This window comes from Mauremys mutica, chromosome 4, assembly GCF_020497125.1.
Source record: "Mauremys mutica isolate MM-2020 ecotype Southern chromosome 4, ASM2049712v1, whole genome shotgun sequence".
NCBI lineage: Eukaryota > Metazoa > Chordata > Testudines > Geoemydidae > Mauremys > Mauremys mutica.
The window spans coordinates 59,050,205-59,074,307 of NC_059075.1; the positions used below are offsets into that span (position 1 = coordinate 59,050,205).

The 24,103-nt window shown below is 44.1% G+C and overlaps 1 protein-coding gene across 6 annotated transcripts in view; it reads right to left on the reverse strand.

Annotated features, from left to right (window-relative positions):
- The window catches only part of FSIP1 (fibrous sheath interacting protein 1), a 185,183-nt gene that overhangs the window by 130,408 nt on the left and 30,672 nt on the right, over positions 1–24,103 (reverse strand). For all 6 annotated transcript variants that reach the window (XM_045013692.1, XM_045013688.1, XM_045013691.1 and 3 more), the window contains exons 5-8: positions 23,259–23,352; positions 20,057–20,155; positions 14,953–15,065; positions 13,986–14,096 (exon numbers count right to left, since the gene is read on the reverse strand). In XM_045013692.1, coding sequence (XP_044869627.1) covers positions 13,986–14,096; positions 14,953–15,065; positions 20,057–20,155; positions 23,259–23,352 — 417 coding nt within the window. The remainder of the gene's footprint in view (positions 1–13,985; positions 14,097–14,952; positions 15,066–20,056; positions 20,156–23,258; positions 23,353–24,103) is intronic.

Below are 24,103 nucleotides of genomic sequence, written 5' to 3' on the forward strand. Positions count from 1 at the left end.
TCATTGATTTCAGTAGGAGTTCAGCACTGGGGATTTCGCAGGACTGGAGCCATAATCTTTTGTAGACAAATGGTGCTACACAGAAAAAATTGGTCCATGAAATGACACTGGTAAAGGAGAAAATAACTAAATATAGCTTTCATTTATTACTCTAAATAATAAACTGGTATCACTTCAAAGTGACATCTTATAGTAGTTCCGAGGCATTATATTTTTTTTTTAAAATGAAACTTAAAATGTTTTAAATGTAAGTAATTGAATGGATTGGTGAAGATTCTTTAAAACCAATCTCTTGTGTAAATCAATTCACTAGAAAGAAAGTCTCTAACATGCAGTCTGAGAAAAACATACACATCAGTCCTAATTTAGTGCAATTCATGCCAAAAATAATACCTTGCAAACTCTAACTATTGTCTTTCCCTGACAATATCTCTCTATGCAAAAATGGATTATATACCGCAGGCTACAATATGAATTATGTAAGAGAATACACATGGAATTAATAGCAACCAAGAGTTGCCAGAAGTCAGAGGAGTCTGCATACTTTTATGATAAAAACCTGGAATAAACCTGAAAAAAATTAGAAGAGCATGTCAAACTAAATTCAACAGACAACCACAAATTAGTAGCAACATTTACTGTTCTTTTATAACAATACATCATGTCTATATAAAAAACAAGAGCCACCTCAACAAGTCAAAAGTTGGTTCTCTAATGGCTTCTCATACAAGGATGCATTCCAAAACTAACTGGAGGTGAAGGAAGTTACAAAATCACCTTCTGGAACCAATTAATGAAAATATCACATCAGGCTGCAGCTTGCTGAGCAAATGAAAAATTGCAGGGAAATAAGTACACAACATAACTAGTTCCAGTTTAAAATAGCATGTTACGATGGCAAGATGACGTCTAGAAGCAAGTTCAATACATATATAATTTCTCTTGTACTCTCAAAACAGCCTTAGTGATTTTAAGTTTTTCATAAAAAGAAAACTTCTGAGAGTCCTACTGCCAGTTTCCAGTTCATTAAATCAGAACATGCTTTTCCAACAACATAGTAAAGTCTTATTATTATTCTCTTAGAATATTTGAGACAAATTACACTCTTGCAAATTTGATGGTCAAACTACCCTGACAAAGAGCTTTTGAAATGTTTTAAATGATAAGAAATCTCTTTTACAAAGGTTGTAGATCTAAAGGAAAAATCCTATTTGCGTTGACAATTATCTAGCAGAACTGACTGAATGCACAGTTGCTTAATGCAGAATACAATTCACAGACCATTTATGTAACATAGTTATGGCGTCTGATTTTTGGTTTTAACCAATAAACACAGACAATACATCCCTGGGGTTAAAAAAATGAAGGCTGTGTTTATTGGATAAACATTGGAAAAACACTGGTAATGGTTACTTGTGTCTAATGTCTTGCCTACATGGAGCAGTAATGAGGACTACAGGGATGTGATTTCTTAAGCATGCTAATGTGATGCACGTTACTTGGTCCTCATAGGCCCTTCTGGTGCACACTAAAGGTTCCCTAGTGCGCTTTAACATAGTGTCAAGTATCAGAGGGGTAGCCGTGTTAGTCTGGATCTGTAAAAGCAACAAAGAATCCTGTGGCACCTTATAGACTAACAGACGTTTTGCAGCATGAGCTTTCGTGGGTGAATACCCACTTCTTCAGATGCAAGTCATCTGAAGAAGTGGGTATTCACCCACGAAAGCTCATGCTGCAAAACGTCTGTTAGTCTATAAGGTGCCACAGGATTCTTTGTTGCTTTAACATAGTGCTGTTTGAAACAGTACTATGTTAAAATGCACTAGGGAACATTAAAGACGGTTACTCACCGTAGTAACTGTTGGTCTTCAAGATGTGTTGCTCCTATCCATTCCAGTTAGGTGTGCGCGCCGCGCGTGCACGGCATCTCGGAACTTTTTTACCCTAGCAACTCCGGCGGGCCGGCTGGGCACCCCCTGGAGTGGCGCCGCTATGGCGCTGAATATATACCCCAGCCGGCCCGTCCGCTCCTCAGTTCCTTCTTGCCGGCTACTCCGACAGTGGGGAAGGAGGGCGGGTCTGGAATGGATAGGAGCAACACATCTCGAAGAACAACAGTTACTACGGTGAGTAACCGTCTTTTCTTCTTCGAGTGATTGCTCCTATGCATTCCAGTTAGGTGATTCCCAAGCCTTACCTAGGCGGTGGGGTCGGAGTGAGACGTGGCGGAGTGTAATACCGCGGAGCCGAAGGTTGCGTCGTCTCGAGACTGTTGCACCAACGCGTAGTGGGAGGCGAAGGTGTGGACCGAAGACCAGGTGGTCGCTCGACAGATGTCCTGGATGGGGACATGGGCCAGGAAGGCGGCCGACGAGGCGTGCGCTCTCGTGGAGTGAGCGGTGAGGCGGCATGGTGGCACACGAGCAAGCTCGTAGCAGGTCCAGATACACGCTGTGACCCAGGAGGAAATCCGTTGAGAGGATATCGGCTCGCCTTTCATGCGGTCAGCAACCGCTATGAACAGCTGGGGCGAGCGCCGGAAGGGCTTAGTCCGCTCGATGTAGAAAGCGAGCGCCCTGCGGACGTCGAGGGTGTGCAGCTGTTGCTCCCGGGGCGAGGCGTGCGGCTTCGGGAAGAACACCGGGAGGAAGATCTCCTGGTTGAGGTGGAAGGCTGACACCACCTTTGGGAGGAAGGCCGGATGTGGTCGAAGCTGCACCTTGTCCCCGTGGAAGACGGTGTATGGCGGACTAACCATCAGAGCGCGGAGCTCAGAGACTCGCCTCGCTGATGTAATGGCGACGAGGAAGGCCGTCTTCCAGGAGAGGTAGAGCAGGGAGCACGTGGCTAAGGGCTCGAAAGGAGGACCCATCAGCTTGGTCAGCACGAGGTTCAAATCCCAGGTCGGGGCAGGACGCCGCACCGGCGGATACAAGCGGTCCAGGCCTTTAAGGAAGCGGGAAACCATCTGGTTAGAGAAGATGGACCGACCTTCCACGGATGGACGAAAGGCGGACACTGCTGCCAGGTGAACTCTCAAGGAGGAGACCGCAAGACCTTGCTCCTTAAGGTACCAGAGGTAGTCCAGGATGGTAGGGACAGGGACTACGAAGGGATTAAGGCCTCGCTGGTCACACCAGAGCGCGAACCGCTTCCATTTCGCCAGATAGGTGGAGCGAGTGGAAGGCTTTCTGCTCTCTAGTAGGACTTGCTGAGCTGCCGCGGAACAGTCCCTCTCTGCGTGGGTCAACCACTCAGGTACCAAGCTGTAAGATGGAGGGACTGTAGGCTCGGATGGCGGAGTCTGCCGAAGTCCTGAGTAATGAGGTCCGGCCACAACGGGAGGGGGATGGGATCCCAAACGGAGAGCTCGAGCAGCAGGGAGTACCAATGCTGCCTCGGCCAGGCCGGAGCTACGAGAATGACGGTGGCTCTGTCCCTCCGAAGCTTCTGTAATACTCGATGGACGAGCGGGAACGGAGGGAAGGCATAGAGGAGGTGATCCTTCCAGGAATACAGGAAGGCATCCGACAAGGAGCCCGGCGCGTGACCCCGGAACGAGCAGAACAGGTGGCACTTTCTGTTCACCTTGGATGCGAATAGGTCTACTTGGGGAAACCCCCACCTGCGGAAGATTGTGTGCACGACGTCGGGACGGAGAGACCACTCGTGGGAGAAGAAAGACCTGCTGAGATGGTCGGCCAGCGTGTTCTGTACTCCCGGAAGAAAGGACGCTTCTAGGTGAATGGAGTGGGTCACGCAGAAGTCCCACAGGAGCATCGCTTCCTTGCAGAGGAGGGAAGAGCGGGCTCCGCCCTGCTCGTTCACGTAGAACATTGCTGATGTATTGTCCGTGAACACTGTCACACAGCGGCCTTGCAGGTGGGTGCAGAAGGTGCGACAGGCCAGACGGGTCGCTCGCAGCTCGTGGACATTGATGTGCAGAGCGAGCTCCTGGGGCGACCACAGGCCTTGGGTGTGAAGATCGCCCAGGTGAGCCCCCCAACCGAGCGCTGAGGCATCCGTGGTCAGAGTGGCGGACGGGCGAGGAGGGTGGAACGGGACTCCCGTACAGACAGTCTCTGGGTCTAGCCACCAGTTGAGGGACTCGAGGGTTGGCCTGGAGACTGTGACCACCATATCGATGGGATCTCGATGCGGCCGGTACACCGACGCGAGCCAAGTCTGGAACGGGCGGAGGTGAAGCCGCGCGTACGCGGTGACGTACGTGCATGATGCCATGTGGCCCAGGAGGCGGAGGCAGGAGCGCACCATCGGGTTGGGAAGGAGACGAGGTCCTGGATGAGGGAGACCATCGTCTGATGACGAGATTGTGGTAGGCAAGCCCGGGCCAAGGAGGAGTCGAGGACTGCTCCGATAAACTCCACCCGCTGCGACGGGATCAAGGTGGACTTCTCGGTGTTGATGAGAAGACCGAGTCGTCGGAAGAGGGACAGTATGTCCGTCAACTGGCCCATCACCAGCTGCCGAGACTGCCCGCGAACCAGCCAGTCATCGAGATACGGGTAGACATGTATCCGACGACGGCGGAGGGCTGCGGCAACCACCGCCATGCATTTGGTAAATACCCTCGGTGCGGTGGAGAGCCCGAACGGCAACACGGCGAATTGGTAGTGGGCGTTGTTGACCACAAACCGGAGGTAACGTCGATGGGGAGGATAGATTGCGACGTGGAAGTAGGCGTCCTTCATGTCGAGGGCGGCAAACCAGTCTCCCGGATCCAGAGAGGGAATGATGGTCCCCAGGGTGACCATGCGAAACTTGGGCTTGAGCAGGTACTTGTTCAGCTCGCGAAGGTCCAGGATAGGACGTAGCCCTCCTTTCGCTTTGGGGATGAGAAAATAACGGGAGTAGAATCCCCTGCCCCGCCTGTCTTGAGGCACTGTTTCTATGGCACCCACGCTCAACAGAGTCTGGACCTCTTGTAAGAGGACTTGCTCGTGAGAGGGGTCCCTGAAGAGGGACAGGGAGGGTGGGTGGGAAGGCGGGGGCGAAACAAACTGAAGGCGGTATCCCGACTGGACTGTTTGAAGCACCCAGTTGTCTGTTGTTAATTGGGACCACGCCGAAAAGAAATGGGAAAGGCGGTTGTAAAATAAAGGGGAAGGATCCGGTAGGGAGAGTGATGGGCCGTCCTCGAGCGTCCCATCAAAAGGCCCGCTTGGCCCCCTGAGGGGCCTTGGAAGAGGCCTGGCCTTGGCTACGCCTATTGCCGGAAGGACGACGGCGGTTTGTAGCTGGTCGCCAGCTATTATACGGGCGGTAGCGTTGTTGGTTGAAGGACCGGGGGGTTGCTGCCGGAAGGGCCTGCGCTGCGTTGCCGGCGTATGCAACCCGAGGGTGCGGATGGCAATGCGGCCGTCTTTCAGGGTCTGGATCCGGGAATCCGTCTTCTCGGAAAATAGACCCTGCGTGTCAAACGGCAGGTCCTGCAGTGTATATTGCACCTCCGGCGGCAGGGTGGAGGACTGCAGCCAGGCGATGCGCCGCATCGTCACGCCGGAGGCTAAGGTCCGAGCTCCGGAGTCCGCAGCGTCGAGGGCGGCCGTGATGGAGGACCTAGATGATCTCCTTCCCTCGTCTAACATCGCCGCGAACTCCTGGCGGGAGGCTGTTGGCAGGAGCTCTGTAAATTTCGCCAGGGACGCCATGATGTCGAAGACGTACCTGGCGAGGAGGACCATCTGGTTGGCGATACGCATCTGTAGTCCGCCAGCGGAATAGACCTTACGGCCTAACAGGTCCATACATCACGCGTCTTTCGACTTGGGCGCAGGGGCAGGTTGGCCGTGCCTCTCCCTGTCGTTGACCGACTGCACGACTAACGAGTCCGGGGTCGGGTGAATATATAGATACTCGTAGCCCGTGGGAGGGACAGAGTATTTGCGCTCAACCCCACGGGCCGTAGGAGGGATGGACGCAGGCGTCTGCCAGAGTGTGGTGGCATTCTTTTGAATCGTCCGCACGAATGGCAATGCCACTCGCACTGGAGCCTCTGACCCAACGACGTTCGTTATGGGGTCCTCGTCCTCCTGGACCTCCGCCACCGGGAGAGCCATAGCCGTCGCCACACGGCGAAGTAGGTCCTGGTGCGCCTTCAAGTCTATCGGCGGAGGCTCCTTGGTCGACGCTCCGGCCACCGCCTCATCAGGTGAGGACAAGGAGGATAAGCCCTGGACGACCTCCTCCGACGATGGATCTGCTGCCTGCTCGTCAGGAGGGTCGGGCTGCGCGTGCCCCTGGGGTTCAGGCGGTATGGAACCCGCGCCTGGTGGCGAAGGGGCCGGTCGGCTGATTGTCGCCTCTGGAACCCTGCGCTCGGACGCCGGGGCTCTCGGGGGGAATGGCACCCCCTGAGCCTCATACTGGGCCCAGGGAACCCAGAAGCCCCATGGCTGTGCCCCCTGAGGATGGCCCTGTGGGGTAGGTGGCAGGTGGCCGTAGCCGTCTGTCCCGGAAGCAACCGACGCGGGGCGGGATGGCCATGGAGGTGCCGAGGCGCTGACGGAGTGCGCCGCCGAATAAGGCAGTCTGTCCCCGGACGGCAGCGAAGATCGATGCTGGTCCGCTCGGTACCGGGATGGCGACCGGGAGCGACGTCCGTCACGGTGCCGGGAGCTCGACCGGTGCCGGGAGCTCGACCGGTGCTGGGAGCTCGACCTGGAACCGGATCTGCGGTGCCGGGAGCGGCCGCGCGAGTCGCGGTGCCGGGAACGGTGCCGGGACGGAGACCTCAGCCGGTGCCGACGCGACGGCAACCTGGACCTGGTGCGACGCCGGGAGTGCAACCGGTACCGCGATGACGAGCGGTACCGGGACTGCGACCAGCGTCGCGACGGCGATCGGTACCGCGATGGCGAGCGGTGCCGAGATCGCGAGCGACGGGACGGGACGGAGATCTGCCATGGGACCGGGAACGTGACCGGGACCGGGTGTGCCGTCCATGTCGTCTGTCCAGAGAGGGCGGCCGGGTCATTCTGGCCGGCTTTCCCGGCTGGGGGCTGGAGGCTCGGTGCCTCTATGAGCTGAATCAGCTCACGCGCGGAAGAGAATGGCTCCGGCGTAGACAGCAGCCGGGGCTCAACCACGGTCGGTACTGTGGAGCGTGGTGGCGCCGGACTCGATGGCCCTTGCGGCGCCGGAGTCAAAGGCCCGGTGCACGACTTGTGCACGGCCACCGCGGGGGCCGCAGGTGGCGCAATCGTTCTCGCCGAGTCCTCGGCGCGGGCCTTAGCAAGCGCCTTCGCCAGCTTGTGTCTTTTTGAAGGCGAGAGCGAGCGGTGCCGGGTCTTCGTAGCCGCCTTCTGAGGCTGCGGGGCCACGGTGCCTGAGCGGCTTGGTGCCGCCAGTGCGCTCTGCACCGAGGAAGCTCGCGGTGCCGGCGCGGACGGTGCCGGGGGCTGGAGCGACGCTTCCATCAGGAGCTGTTTTAAGCGGATATCCCGCTCCTTGCGAGTTCGCGGTTTGAAGGTGGAACAGAGTAAACACTTATCTGTTCTATGTCCTTCGCCCAGGCAACGGAGGCAGGCGTCGTGCGGGTCTCCGACGGGCATAGGCCTCTGGCACGATGCGCAGGGCTTAAAGCCCGGTGCTCTGGGCATGAGCCCGCACCGGGGGAGGCAAAGGGGGAACCCCTCCCTTAACCTTATCTAAACACTAACTATCTAACTAACAGAACTGTAAAAACTAATCACTAAACTAACTATGTACAAACAAGTAGCGAGAGCTAGGGTTGTGGAGGACAGAGAGCACTCCACAGTTCCAACTGGCCGTCACGGGCGGTAAGAAGGAACTGAGGAGCGGACGGGCCGGCTGGGGTATATATTCAGCGCCATAGTGGCGCCACTCCAGGGGGCGCCCAGCCAGCCCGCCGGAGTTGCTAGGGTAAAAAAGTTCCGAGATGCCGTGCACGCGCAGCGCGCACACCTAACTGGAATGCATAGGAGCAATCACTCGAAGAAGAACAAAGAGATTCTCATTATAAGTTATATTATATACATTACTCATTACAGTATATACAATGGAAATGCCCAGAAGCCCCTTGATTTTAAACATCTACAATAAAACTCAAAAACTGCTAAAAAATAAACCCTGAAAAAACCAAGCTTTAAATATAGTGTGCCAAATTTGTCCTGATTTACATCCCACATAACATCAGTGAAGCCAATGAGATTGGACGGACTGTAAGTCAGGGCAGTATGTGCCTGGCAAAGAGCTGGTCTCCCAAGGTGCACCCTACATGAGGGACGAGCTTTAAACTCACACAGCCTTTAATCTTCCATCTCTGGCACAGGTCTGGCTGTAGGAGAGAGAGCCCTGCCACTGAGTCTGTGGAAGTCCACATCTTCCAGGGCTATCAAAGATCAAAAAGAAAACCACATACATGAACACATACAAAATTACAGCAAGACTCTCTGAAGGAACTAGCAAGCAATAGACTGGTTCAGCACCCACAAGTAAGTCTCTACTAATAGTTCCAAAGTAATGGTTCAGCATCAGGCCCTCCATTCTCTTGAAGGGAGCCTCAACAGGCCGTGGCTCCCTGAGCAGCTCCTGCCTTCTGCTTAACCGTCTCCAAGAATTGAAGGCTTTGCCTAGAGCAGTTCATTAACCCTCACCAGCCAGTGTCAGGTTTATACACCCCATCACAGTGCCCAAAAGTGTTAATCAGTTCTTGAAACAACAAGTATCAGAGCCAATTTGAAACAGTCAAGATTAGTCATTATTTTTTGATAATTTCCTCAAAATCTTCCCTAACAAAGGTCTCAGGAAATGCCTAGGTCAGATTATAAATCAAATGTGGGGAAAAATAATCCATCTCTAGGCTGGTCAGGTCTCAAATGACTAAGGAAAGCATTTTCCTTTCTGTTTTCCCATTTTGGCCATAATATTCACATTTTTTTCTAACGATCATTTAATAAAATAATCCTAAAACTGTCACTCCTATTTTCTCGTGTTTACTGTGTATTAAGTCTGCAGCAATAAACAAGCATTTCCTAATGTGAGCTGCTGAAAGTCTGTCACATACAACAGAAAGTCTCTAATAGGTATCCAAATAACATGGTGACTGGTCCCAATATGAGAACCCAGGTAGACTGTTGTATTTCCATGGCCATGCTGCCATCAGAGTTGGTATAAGAAACAGCTAAAGCATTGCTAGGCTGAATCTTCATTATTCATCCTAAACAGGTGACTCCTGATACACAGAAAACCTTTATTAACTATTTTTGAAGTTGTTTCCTGTTTTAAAAATCTGAGGGACTACACATCTAGAGAGAAGACATAAATCTGCATGTAGTAGAGAATGCCATTTTTCATGTTTGGAAAATGCATTACTATTTTTGATGTTGCCCTCCAAAAAAACTGTTTAAAAGACTTTCAAGTGAAATCATTTCTGAAAGGGTCTCTCTCAGGTTTTTCTTTTGAAAAGTGTGTGCTAGAATGTGGAGCATATTAAAAACAAAAAAAAGAGGGCAGAAGAGGTTTGGGATTCTTTCATTCTGTTTCTATTAGAATCTTAAAATATTTATGTATCCTATTGACTAAAATGTCATTTTCATGCTGCCAAATCTGTTTCAAGCAGATTTGGCAACATGATCTGGTAGTATGCTCTGAACCATTTTCTGCAGGAATAGTTAACACATTGAGGGAAGGGAAGATTGACATAATCTGGTGAACTATACTTTCAAATTTTGTTCTTCTAAAACTCACCAAATTAAAGATAGAGCAAAAGCATCTTCAACTACCTCAGTTCCTCTGAGCCACAGTAGCAGGCAGACCTCAAAACTTGCACCTGGATTTTCATTAGGCCTCCCCTATTGTTTGTAATTTTAGTATTAATCATTGCACACAGTTGATTAATTACAATAATCAGCATAGCTTTTTAAGCATTTCTGGAAGTTTTTGGTTTCTCAGCCCTATTATGCAGCTCCCAGTCAGATGTAATATAGCTTCCTATCCAGAGATTTTACTTGCTTCCAATATGCACACCATCTGCATAGTCTACTTCAGAGTTCAGAGAGAGATTACCCATGTAAATGCTGTGTGATGCAAGTTCCTTTCCCAAGGGCCAGAAAAGAAACTGAGAGGCCAGGTCTTGTCTTCTCATTCCTTGCAGGGCAAAGCTCTGAGCCCTTCTTCAGGGATTAAGAAAAAGTGGATACCCTGATGGGCACTGGTTTCAGAAGATTCTGGTGCTCTGCAGCAACCTGGCACACTTACAAATAGTGGGAATGTGCAGAGGCTACCCGAAGAACCTGCATTCACTTCCAATCCCAATCTCCACCTGAGCACAAAGTGAATGAGTGAGGCTATGGCTACACTTGCACTTCAAAGCGCTGCCATGGCAGCGCTTTGAAGCGCTAAGTGTAATCAAAGCGCCAGCACTAGGAGAGCTGTCCGTACTCCACCTCCCTGTGGGGAATAACGTACAGCGCTGGGAGCCGCGCTGGGGCTTTGAGCACACTGGCGCTTTGCAGCGCCGCAATTTGCAGCGCTGGAGAGGGTGTGTTTTCACACCCTGCTGCAGCGCTGCAAATTTGCAAGTGTAGCCATGCCCAGAGTTTTGTTCATCTTTTGCCCTACCAAACTAGCCCAGTCTGTTTCCTAAAGTCAGCCAACTTACAAATCAACCAACTTACAAAGCTTTCTGGAAACACATTTCCAAGAAGACTTTGTAGATTGCCTGCAATATAAGGTCTTTAATCACAAAGAATGCTTTGTTTGAAAGGTAAATTTCCCTTCTAAAATAATTTGCAATGGATGGAATACAGCTCTGTATTCACACCATACATATTATTGTAATAATCTTTGTACACAGTATGCCTTAATAAGGTACCATTTGAAAACTCATAATTTGCTGGTCAGTACAGTCCTGATAAAACATGTGTGCAACACTGTATGGGAAGTTATACGTTTCCCCTGTATTCCCCAAACTACACAGCTCTGCCCGGGCAGAAGTCAGGTCCGTCATAGACAAAGGAAGGAATGTGTGCTTGCCTTAATCTGCATTTAAGCAGTAAACAGAGTCATCAAGCAGGAAAGAAAAACAAAGGAAATTCATATAGGTGAGAAAACCAGTGGGGAATATCCTTCCAGATAAACTCTTTATCCCCTGTCTGTGTGTTCCATTCTATGCATCCGAAGAAGTGAGCTGCAGCTCACGAAAGCTCATGCTAAAATAAATTTGTTAGTCTTTAAGGTGCCACAAGTACTCCTGTTCTTTTTGCGGATACAGACTAACACGGCTGCTACTCTGAAACCTGTCTTTATCTCCTGGTTCTCAGCTGGAAATGTTTTTCAAGAGGAGGAAAAACTATAAAAAGGAGGGACAAACAGCCCAAGACACCACACACACTCTCTCTCTCTCTCTCTCTCTCTCTCTTTCTCTCTCTCTCTGCCTGCTCATTTCATTCTCTACACATGAGAAGACAAAAGGAAACAGCGGTTGGACTTTGGGAGCGGGGTCCTGACCTGAGAGTTGAGTTGATCAGTAATCTGCTGGAGCATGTGGTGAGAAAGTTTGCTTTGCAACTAAGATAGTTTGTTGAGTAGATATTATTAAGTGTTTTATCTTTATTTTTCTTGTTACCATTTCTGGCTATTATGCCTCATTACTCACAGTCACTTAAAATATCTTTGCAGTTAACACATTTATTTTACTATTTTATCTAACCAAGTGTGTTTAAGTTGGAGTGTCAGGGTACTCTACTCAAAACAAGATGGCTTATTATTCTCTTAAAAGAATAATGGACTTCATATGTTTGTCCTGTCCTGGAGATGGCTGGTCAGTAAACAACATATATTTCTGGGGGAAGATCCCAGACTGGGGGTGGGTTGAGGTCACTATGCAGTACAACCAAGGCTGGTGAGAGCCAGGGTGTAGATGGGCAGCTGCATTTACACATAGACACTCAGGTGGTGGCTTGCATGCCAGAAGGTTGTTTGTGAGCGGCCCAGATAGGAGCTACTACAGTAAGGCATTGTAGGGCACCCAATGTTGCAGGACAGGTGTGACAAATCCTCCCACTGATCTGGATTATGGCCTGGTATGTCACAACAACATTACACTATTAGAAATGTATGGCATTATAATGTTTCAATGGTACAATGCAGCAAAATACTGTTAGAGAATTCCTGGCTTATAAACTTCAACACAGTTATACCTCTGGACATTGCTTAATCTCAACCTCACTCCCATTCAATTGATGGTAGTAGGACAGTATATGCTTATAACTTCTATGGTGATCCCATCACAAATGGATATAATATTGTTGTCTTCCTTACCCATAATGCTTGTTGAGCAATGAACATAACATGGTGTGCATCTAATGCAGTCATATTCAACTTTAGGGAAATTGATGGTAACGTGTTACCAGAAAAAAAGATGGCACAATAATTTACAGTACTCAGCTAAATTTTTAAAAAGTAGTAGAATCTGATACTATTAAGAGATGAAAACACTGTTCACTTATTTCCCAATCATATATTAACTTTGAAACTTTACATTTAAAAAAATTACAGAAGCTAAACAAAGAGTAAATAGTGTAAATCACACTTTTCCCCTTAAACCTACTATCTTAAATATGCAGTAAAACCTGAAAAGAAAGACAAAGGTAGAGATTTATAGTTTGATAATTGGATCAGACCAGTGGGCCATCTAGCCCAATGTCCCATCTTCCAACGCCGGCCAGTGCCAGATGCTTCAGAAAGAATGAACAAGGCACTTTATCAAGTGCTCTAGTCTCAGCTTCTGGCAATCAGAGGTTTAGGGACACCCAGAGCATGGGGTTGCATCCATGGCTATCTTGGCTAATAGCCATTGATGGACCTAGCCTCTGGCTATGGCTACATTAGCGCTTCAAAGCGCTGCCGCGGCAGCGCTCCCGCGGCAGCGCTTTGAAGCGCTAAGTGTAGTCAAAGCCCCAGCGCTGGGAGAAAGCTCTCCCAGCGCTGTCCGTACTCCAGCTCCCTGTGGGGAATAACGGACAGCGCTGGGAGCCGCGCTCCCAGCGCTGGGGCTTTGACTACACTGGCGCTTTGTAGCGCTGCAATTTGCAGCGCTGCAGAGGGTGTTTTTTCACACCCTGCTGCAGCGCTGCAAATTTGCAAGTGTAGCCATACCCTCTGTGAACTTACTTCTTTTTTGAGCCCAATTATACTTTTGACCTTCACGACATCCCCTGGCAACAATTTCCACAGGGTGATTGTGTTGTGTGAAGAAGTACTCACCTGATGCTTTTTAATTTCATTGGGTGACCCCTGGTTTTTGTGAAGAGGTAAATAACACATCCCTATTCACTTTTCCCACATCATCCATGATTTGATAGAGCTCTATCCTATGCCCCCTTAGTTGTCTCTTTTCTAAGCTGAACAGCTCCAGTCTTTTTAACCTCTTCTTGTATGAAAGCCATTCTGTACCCATAATAATTTTTGTTGCCCTTTTCTGTACTTTTTCCAATTCTAATACATCTTTTTTGAGATTAGGCAATCAGAACTAGATGCAGTATTTAAGGGGTAGGTATACCAAGGGTTTACATAGTGGCATTATGATATTTTCTGTCTTCTTATCTATCCCTTTCCTAATGGTTCCTAACATGGTTAGGTTTTTTGACTGCCACTGCACATTGAGCAGATGTTGTCAGAGAACAATCCATAATGACTCCAAGATCTCTTTCCTGAGTGGTAACTACTAATTACTGACCCCATCACTTTGTATGTATAGGTTAAATTATGTGTTAGAATATGCATTACTTTGCACTTACCAACACTGAATTTCATCTGCCATTTGTTGCCCTGTCACCCAGTTTTGTGAGACTCTTTTGTGACTCTTCATGGTTTGCTTTGGACTTTGATTTTGTATCATCTGCAAACTTTGAGGTAAACTCACTGTTTACCTCCTTTGCCATATCATAAACATCCATGAAAATCCAGTCATGACTCAATGCAAATTAAAATCATCATACCTCAATGCCTTGAAGTTCATTGCCATTGTCTTCTATATCTTTCAACAGCTCAACCAATCTTTTCTTCTCTTCTGCTAGCATAACCAGTTGGCTCCCTGAATCCTTTGCCAGCTGAAATATTTATGGATAGAAAGCATTAAAAATAAAACTATAAAACTGGGTTTGCTCACAATACTGACAATGGAAAACAGGTTTTCATTTCTGTGCTACTAGTTAAAACCCAAAACCTAGCTGATCTAAACCATTCACAAATCTAGTGGCCTGTAAGAAGTAAATTAGTATTCTTATTCCTGTTCATGGCACAGAAGTGTGCACACATCAAAAAACCTCTACCACATCTGGCAACCTTGTTGCAGAGAATGTTAGCAGATGGGTCAAGAACTAAATGATGCATGGAAAGTAAACTGCCCTATGTTAGCAGTAAAGTGCTCCTCTCCATCAGGGTTGAGAAATACTGGCTGAACGGTATAGGACACGTTGCTGTGCCATAGCCTTTGCAACAACTGTTCTGTAGATAGAGAATTTCAAGTCATTCAGTGTCCACCCATTATTTTTTAAGAACACCAAACATCATTTTTTCTTTTTTTAGAAACAGGTTATAAAGAAGTACTTGTCTACAAAATGTATGGGCTGTGGCCAGGCACAGATTGGAAAATATAAACTTTCTCATTGTATGACCATCTAAAAGCAAATGGGGAAATGGGGATCTAATCTGCAAATTTGGGCAACCAGTGAAGGATGAATACTCAGGAGCACTTTGCAATGAGCAACAAATTTTTGTAGTATAATGTTGTTCATTTAATCTTGATTAACTTTTACAGAGTTAATAATGGGACGTGTCTTGATCAAGAAACCAACCTATTTGTAGAAGTGTGTATACACTGTCACTTTTTTTTTTTTTGGCAATGCATTTAGTATACATCAGTAACTCCCTAATCTTTTAGTAATTTTAGTCCTTAACACATACCTCGATATTCTTTTTAATAAAATCTTGACTATTTTTACTTCTGGTGTCACTTTTATGGTGTGTTTTTCCTGTTACTTTCAGTGAGCCACTTGTTTCGATTTCATTTAGATGGTCTGTAGTTAAAAAAAAAACAGTTGCAAAAATGTGATTGTTGCCTCTCCAACAGACAAAATCAATAATTTCTATTTTCATTATTATTTATTATATTTATAGTATTGAAAGTATTACTTATATTTACCATTAGAAACTATTATCATAACCATTTCAACAGTTAAATATGGTACATGCAAGTTTTTCAGGGTGCCCATTTAGCAAAGTTATTTCTTATATAAGATTATAGTTTTGTGAAGGCCAAAATATTTTTTATGGAGATCTGACCTCAAAAATGTTAAACACATTGCCATGATTTTAAACCCATTCTTTTTAAACCTCTTACTGTTTGAACTATATCACCAGTATTAGATAAATTAAGTGGTGATTTTTTCGGAAAGCATGCAACTGTTTGGGGATATTTCAAGCAGATTGCTTAAATGAAACAGCTGAAAAACAGATGAGGTCTTTGATGTTCTACAGTCCCTTGTTGTAACAATTTTTGTTTTAAAACTCACCTTAAATCTCTGCAAGTTATGAAACAAACATGGTTTCTTAGTAACAGTCTTAAATATATTATGTGTGATCATTACATTTAAAGATATATTCTTATAAGCAGATCAGATTATTTAGAAAGTAGCACACTGAACATTTAATTCACCCTCAAGCTATTTTCAGATTTAATGTTTTCTGAATAGTTTCTCCAAAAGCCATATGAAAAGACAATATATGGTATGTGCCATGCAGAGATTTCTAATAATTTTAAAGTGGTAATTCTTTCATGACTTTGGAATGATCCAGATTCCAAAGATTTATAAATGACAAAACTAAACAATCACATTTAATGTCCTATAAATCTCACAAATTGATCTGTTCTCCTGCATACCTAATAGTTCTCTTTTTTTCTTTGATCTTGGGGTTAGACACAAGTTTGGGGATTATTTGATTATAAAACTAGAATGTGCTTCCTTATCATTGGATTTATAAAAAGATTAACTATCGCAGCCTCTAGGAGCAAATACATTACAATTAAAGAATATGCAATCTGACCAAAAAAGGCAATTAAAAGAAAGCTCACTGGATCATATAAGACATTCTACCTACTCCTCCACACAGAAGTCTTAGGGTATGTCTACACTACGAAATTAAATCAATTTTATAGAAGTAGATTTTTAGAAATTTATTTTATACCGTTGATTGTGTATGTCCCCACTAAGCACATGAAGTCGGCAGAGTGCATCCTCACTATCGCGACTAGCATTGACTTATGGAGCGGTGCACAGTGGGTAGCTATCCCACAGTTCCCGCAGTCTCTGCCAGCCATTGGAATTCTGGGTTAAGCTTCCAATGCCTGATGGGGCAAAAACATTGTCGTGGGTGGTTTTGGGTACATGTCGTCAGTCGCCCCTCCCTCCGTGAAAGAACAGCTGTCAATTGTTTCACACCTCTTTTCCTGGGTTACCCATGCAGACGCCATACCACGGCAAGCATGGAGCCCACTCAGCTCACTGTCACACACTTTAAAAGCTCGCTGGTGCTGTTTGCTGACTAGGTCAGACCTCAGCGCAACCAACATTCCCATTGTTATTGCTGCTTCCTGTGTGCTCCATAATATCTGTGAGAGTAAGGGGGAAATGTTGTTTATGGCGGGGTGGGAGGTTGAGGCAAATCGCCTGGCATCCAATTTTGAGCAACCAGACACCAGGGCGATTAGAAGAGCACAGCAAGGCGTGCTGCGCATCAGAGAGGCTTTGAAAACCAGTTTCATGACTGGCCAGGCTACGGTGTTACAGTTGTGTGTGTTTCTCCTTGATGCAAACCCACCCCCTTTGTTGATTTTAATTCCGTGTAAGACAACCACCCACCCTTTTCGAAATAAAGTAACTATTGTTTTGAAACCATGCATTCTTTCTTTATTAATTAAAAAAAATGAGATAACGGACAAGGTAGCCCAGGTGAGGTAAGGGAGGAGGGAAGTACACGGCCACATTGCTTACTGTAGCCACACTAAAAATCAAACTGTTTGAATGACAGCCTTCTGCTGCTTGGGCCATCCTCTGGAGTGGAGTGGCTGGGTGCCTGGAGCCTCCCCACCCCTCGCGTTCTTGGGCGTCTGGGTGAGGAGGCTATGGAACATGGAGAGGAGGGTAGGCGGTTATACAGTGGATGCAGCAGGGGTCTGTGCTCTTGCTGGCTTTCCTCAGCATCGCATCCTGCCTCCGCTCTTCATGCTCGTTTAATTCTTTCCTGGCCTCTGCCACTGAATGCTTCCATGCATTAAGCTGTGCCCTATCAGCGCGGGAGGACTGCATGAGCTCGGAAAACATGTCATCGCGAGAGCATTTTTTTCACCTTCTAATCTGCAATAACCTCAAGGACGGAGATGATAGGGGGAGCATAGAAACATCTACGCTCTATGATTCGGGGGGGACTTCAGCAGTTTCTCATTGGAGTCTGTTTTTGAAGTCTTTCTGTTGCAAAATTGCCACCTTCAGGTCTGTTACTGAGTGACCAGAGAGGTTGAAGTGTTCTCAATAGTGCCACAATAGTATTATAAGCAATAGCATCTAAACAACAGACAAACCTAAAAGAACTAGCAAGGATGTCTGATCTTTGTCAGGAGATCCTCAAACATCAAGACAAGTGCAGTCTGTACCATAATCAGTTTAATAGAAAACAAAACAAAAAAAACACTAAACTGAAAGAGATTAAGGAAGTCTGAAGATGTCAAACAGGGCCAGAGAACCTTGACCCAAAATAGGAACATTAGAGACTGGGTAATACTGCACTTTGCATCAACTGCCAGATTTGAGAGATGGTTTCTTGAGCATAGGCCTAATAATTGTACACGTAAGGGAAGATGGTGCCTCATAGTAAGTGTATGACTCAGTCAGGAGCACTTTAATTACCTGAAAATCAACAACGAATCCTACAAAAAGTGGAAACATGTACAAATGTAAGGATGAATACAAAAGAACAGCACAAGCATATAGGGACAAAATCAAAAAGGCTAAGGCAAAATGATTTACATCTAGCAAGAGACATAACGTACAATAAGAACAGGTTCTTTATATACATTAGGAGCAAGAGAAAGACACAGGAAAGTGTAGGTCCTCCACTTAGCAAGGAAGAAGATCTAACAACTGATGATATCAAGAAGGCTTAGGTGTTTAACACCTATTTTGTCTCAGTCTCCATTAAAAAGGTTAATGGTGACCAGTACTCAACACAATTAATATTAACAACAAGAGGAAAGGAACACAAGCCAAAACAGAGAAAGAACTGGTCAAAGAATATTTAGATAAATTAGATGTATTCAAGCTGTTAGGGCGTGATTAAATTCACCTTAGGTTACTTAGAGAACTAGCTGAAGTAATCTCTGAAGCATTAAAAATTATCTTTGAGAACTCATGGACGACAGGTGAGGTGCCAGAGGACTGGAGAGGGACAAACATAGTATCTAGCTTTCAAAAGGGAAACAAAGAGGATCTGGGGAATTACAGACCAGTCAGCCTAACTGGAACAAATTATTAAACATTCATTTTGTTGTAAGCACCCAGAGGATAACAGGATTATAAGGAATAACCACCATGGATTGGTCAAGAACAAATCATGCCAAACCAACCTAATTTCCTTCTTCGACAGAGTTACTGGCCCAGTGAATTGGGGGGAAGCAGTACAGGTGATATATCTTGATTTCAGTAAGGCTTTAGACACAGTCCCACATGACATTCTCAAAAGCAAACTAGAGAAATATGATCTAGATAAAATTACTGTAAGGCTGGAGAACAACTATTTGAAAGACCATACTCAAAAGTGTAGTTATCAACGGTTTGCTCAAACTAGGTGGCAGATAGTATATAGCTGGACTTCACCTTGGAGTGGAAAGTATGCTTATAAAATCTGCAGATGACACCAAGCTGAGAGGGGTTTCAAGCCCTTTGGAGGACAGGATTAGAATTCAAAATTACCTTGAAAAACTGGAGAATTGGTTTGAATTCAACAAGATGACATTCAATAAAGACAAGTGCAAAGTACTTCCCTTAGGAAGGAAAAATCAAATGCACAATTACAAAATGGGGAATAGCTGATGAGGTGGTAGTACTGCTGAAAAGGATCTGGAGGTTACAGTGCCTCACAAATTGAATATGAATCAACACCATGATGCAATTGCAAAGGTGGCTAGTATTCTGGGGTGTTTTAACAGGAGTGTCATATGTAAGACACAGGAGGTAATTGCCCTGCTCTACTCGGCACTGGTGAGGCCACAGCGGGAGTATTTTGGGCACCACACTTCAGGAAATATGTGGACAAACTGGAGAGAGTCCAGAGGAGAGCAACAAAAATGAGAAAAGGTTTAGAAAGCCTGACCTAGGAAGAAATGTTACACAAAAATGGGCATATTAAGTCATGAAAAAAGAAGACTGAGGGGGGACCTGCTAAAAGTCTTCAGACATGTTCAGGGCTGTTATAAAGAGGATGGTGATCAATTGTTCTCTATGTCCACTGGAATTAGGACAAGAAGTAAAGATCTTAATCTACAGCAAGGAAGATTTATGTTCAATATTAAAACTCTGGAATAGGCTTCCATGGAGGTTGTGGAATCACCATCATTGAGTTTTAAGAACAGGTTAGACAAATACCTGTCACAGATGGTTTAGGTTTTAACTGGTGGTGCCTCAATGCAGGGCCTGGACTTGATACTTCTAGAAGACCCTTTCAGCTACACATTTCTATGATCCTATGATTAGCAATATTAGATTAATAACAGAGATAAATTTTATACAATTTCCAAAAAAAACCACATTGTTGATAAACTCCTAAATTTTTCAATCAGATTGTAAGCTTGTATTACCTATTTATATTACATACATTATAGGAATGTTATGTTTTCCAACATCTATTTGGCACACAATGCTTCCCTTTCAGCCTTGATTTTTTGGAACATTTTACTCATTCAAATCCAGAATATAAAAGCTCATTACATAATTATAGGACTGTAATAAGGGCTTACCCTGTACAGCTTGCTTTTCATTGCGGTCATAATCTTCTGAATTAATTTGTGTGTGAAATACTGAAATAAATATTTCATCTTCTTCAGAATGGGAAGGATCTGTTAATTAGAAGTGTATTGAATAATTGCTGAATACTTATTTAAACCAGATTTTTGTGACTTAACAGTATGATTTATGTACATTTCTCCAAGTTCGATACACTAGAGTCATAGAAGTTTATTATTGGTTTTCTTCAAGTAGTTACAACAATACAATAAAACATTTTACAAGAGATAGAATAGGTGGAGCAAAAGAAAAGACGAGAGGTGAGTAAGAGAGTCAATCTGTGAGTAAAAGAATCATTATGAACAAGGGCAAGTAAGATTGGAAGAAAATATCAAAATGTATTATACCACTTCTGATGTATCTATGAAGTCTGATAGAGGTTTTGAGTAAATAGGATTACACGCTTATTTTTTCTTCTATTGCATTTGCAGGTTTCTACAGGGCTGGTAATTATACGTAAGTGATACAGCCTGGGGCCAAAATGTTCAAAAGCTTCAGTAGACATGAATAGCCATTTGGGGAATCATCTAGAGGTTCAATTGAAAGTTAAGTGCCCAGGGGATTTTCACAGCGGGTGTCTAGCTGTGCCCAAGTTGTCAGAAATCCAACTGGCCTCTGTCAGGAGTGTGATCTGGGAGAAATGGGTGCCAAACATCCCAGTGCTCAAGAGCTGCTTCAAGTACTCCAAGTGTTAGTAATGCTCCTGGCAAGAATTAGCCAGGGAGTGCAGGTTAAGGAGAAGCCCCTCACTGGCTGCTCTGCAACCTGTGCACACTTAAAGAGCACATACTGTAAGGATTCCCCATACATTTGAGAGCTATAACTAATATGAACTAAACAACAAATTAATACTATCCTTCCCAGCTGAAAGCATGATGATGATTGTCATTTAGTAACAACTGAATGAGAGTTTTATAGCTGCAAAGTCTAATTTCTGCCACAATTAGGACAAATGTGTTTCTGCGGCTAGAGAGGTTGAGACACAAGTGGATGGATATAAGTGATTTTGTAGATGTAGCTGGCATTTGATACTCTAATAACTCTTTTCAAAAGAGACTACTTTCAAAACAGCCTCCCTTGCATCATTTGTTGTCATCAAATAAAATAAAAGCTAAATATTCAAGCGCCAAAAGACAAAGTTAATTTTGTTCAGTTCTTTATTTTCAACCAGGGAAAGTTCCTCTGCTGCCAATCATACAAAATGACCTGATGAACAAAAAGTGTTAACATTCTACATAAAACCTTGAGTCAAGGAGGACTCTGGAAAAAATCTACACTATGCACAGAGCTGTCCTGGTGCCATGCACCAAAATCCACATGACCCATACAGCAGTAGTTACCTTTGAAAAGAAAAAGGAAGTGCAGTGTGGAGTTTGTTAAGAATAACCTCATAAACAAATTTTCTTTCCATATTTTAAAGGTTAAGAGACCTAGTATAGCATATTCTTTTTATTAGATGCTGACACCTACTGGACAGTTTTAAATTACTGTAAAGCTGATTTGTAAATCTTGTGGTTTTTGCCCCTGAACAGTAAACTAAATAAATGTTATGCAGTTATTGATGTAAAAATCCTCTTCTCCTGTGTATACTTCTTTACCATTTTCAAAAAGTCCAACACAGAATGGTATAATTCAGTTATAAAACTACACAAAGTCACAACAGGTCTGACATTAATGGTCAGACAACCATACAAAAAACCTTTCTGACAGAAAAAAAAATTATAATCCAAGATGATTCCAAGTAAAGATTCTCTCATTAAATTTTGTAACAGTCAATAATATAATATTTTTAAGTTTGGAGTACACGAGGTGGTGAGAATCAAAATTCTACAGTACAACAGGCTACCAAAAGACAACTTTTATTTAAGAGGTTGAAATATCTTTTAGATTACAGAGGTCAAAAATTTGTACTCCAAGAAATCTTTCCCCAACCAAAAAGAAAAAGTCTGTGTTTAAAAGCTGGACAAAACAATTAATAAATTTGAGAGCAGTATAAGCATTGCCAAAGTAATTCAGTGCAAAGCACAGTCAAAATCAAAGGTGGTAAGAGCAAAGCAGGTGTATTTGCTGCATTTTAAATGCAAAAGAGTTATTTTTTAATTATTCTTTGCAACAACACTGCATAGCCAACTACCCCACAGAATGCTGTGTGTAACTTCAAAAAGTTGTCTGATCCTGGATTTAATAACCAGAAAGTTAAAATTCATTAAGGTATATTTTTGAAACTCTGAATCTGATTATTGTTGTAATCAGAGGTTTACTTAGCGTGCTGTACGATAGCATCTCAATGCACTGGAATTCCAGTTCCATTTGAAATGTTCCGGAGTAGCCAGGTAAAGAGTGTTATAGGCTGTGGGTTAAATATCCTTGGTTTCAGTAAAGCAGCCCACTTATTTTCCAGATTTCTTTCTACAGTGCTTTAATGTCATTCCTTCTGAGAAGCAGAAGCAGCAGTATTCAGAGCATTTGCTGGGACAACCTTCCTTTTCAATAGGATAGTTATGGCCACAGCCTCACACCACAGGAGACCATATATCTGCTCTGCTGGATAGCGCCTTTTAAAAATGTTTAGCTTTGCTGATGAATTTCCAGATAAGGCTGAATGGTTAGGGATCAAAGGTCAAAATGTAAATGTGAGGGATAAAAAATGAAGATAAAATTGCCAATAGTTGGATTCTGAAGACACATACAGGGTTCTGTACAGATTTCAATAAAATGGCGTTCGCCAACTCAGTCTATAAAACAGCTTAGAATTTTTTTTTCTAACATCAGCCCTGATTTATCTATCACAGACATAAGTTATTCACATTTTTCCTACCTTGCTGCTACTTAGTTAAACCTTCAAGGCTACCCAGTCATTTGAAATACTGCAGAATTATTGCAAATAAAAATCTGTAAAGTAATACTGCCTTGAGAAGGCATGTGCAGCAGCAAAAATACTTTTTACTCAGTTTGAGGTTTAGAAAAATTGTCTTTTCAAGTTTTTACGTGTAAGGACTATTTTATTGATAAAAGTTTAAAACTGCACTTGTTATGGAAAACATTTTATTCTATTTTAATAGTAGTGATAATTTAGAATTTACAGAAATATAGCTATAATCAACATATAAAATAATCTTATGAGATATTTATCATTTACCTGTTTTACTTACTTACCAACAGTCTCCTGCAATGAGGAGGTCAAAGCTAAAAAGTTGTTTGTATTTTCTATCTCCTCTTGAGTTCCTGAAGCACTTAGTGAGGTTACAGACTATTTAAAAGAGGGAAAATATGAAAATATAAGATGGCAGCAAATATATGATCAGATTGGAATTACGGTAAAATACTTTTCCTGATGACCTATCAGAGCCCCAAGTCTAGCAAACTTCAGATTACACACCAAAAGCCTTTTTTGTCAATCAAGCTTTTGGGTGAACATTATTTTCTTACTAAAAAGAACAGGAGTACTTGTGGCACCTTAAAGACTAACAAATTTATTTTAGCATGAGCTTTCGTGAGCTACAGCTCACTTCTTCGGATGCATAGAATGGAACATACAGACAGGAGATATTTATACATACAGAGAACATGAAAAGGTGGAAGTATGCATAACAACAGGAAAAGTCTAATCAATTGAGATGAGCTATCATCATCAGGAGGAAAAAAACTTTTTGAAGTTTTTCTCTTGCTTTTTTGCATGATTTGAATGTCTTAGACCCTCTGAGCATTTATGAAAGTAGCACAGATTTTTAAGCCCTGTATACTCTTATAATTATTGTACATCATCTATATATGGATTATAGGAACTACTATATAGTTTTATACATACATAAATTTGAATCCTGGTAGACTTGCAGTATGATTTACATGGCATATACTGCTTTACCATTTCAAACCAAATTTTATACATATTATATGCAGGGCTGGTAGCACTGCCTATTATTAACATTGCAAGACACTTACCAATATAAGACTATTTTCACCTACTCATAACCTTGCCTAAATATAACTGTTTGGTCTGA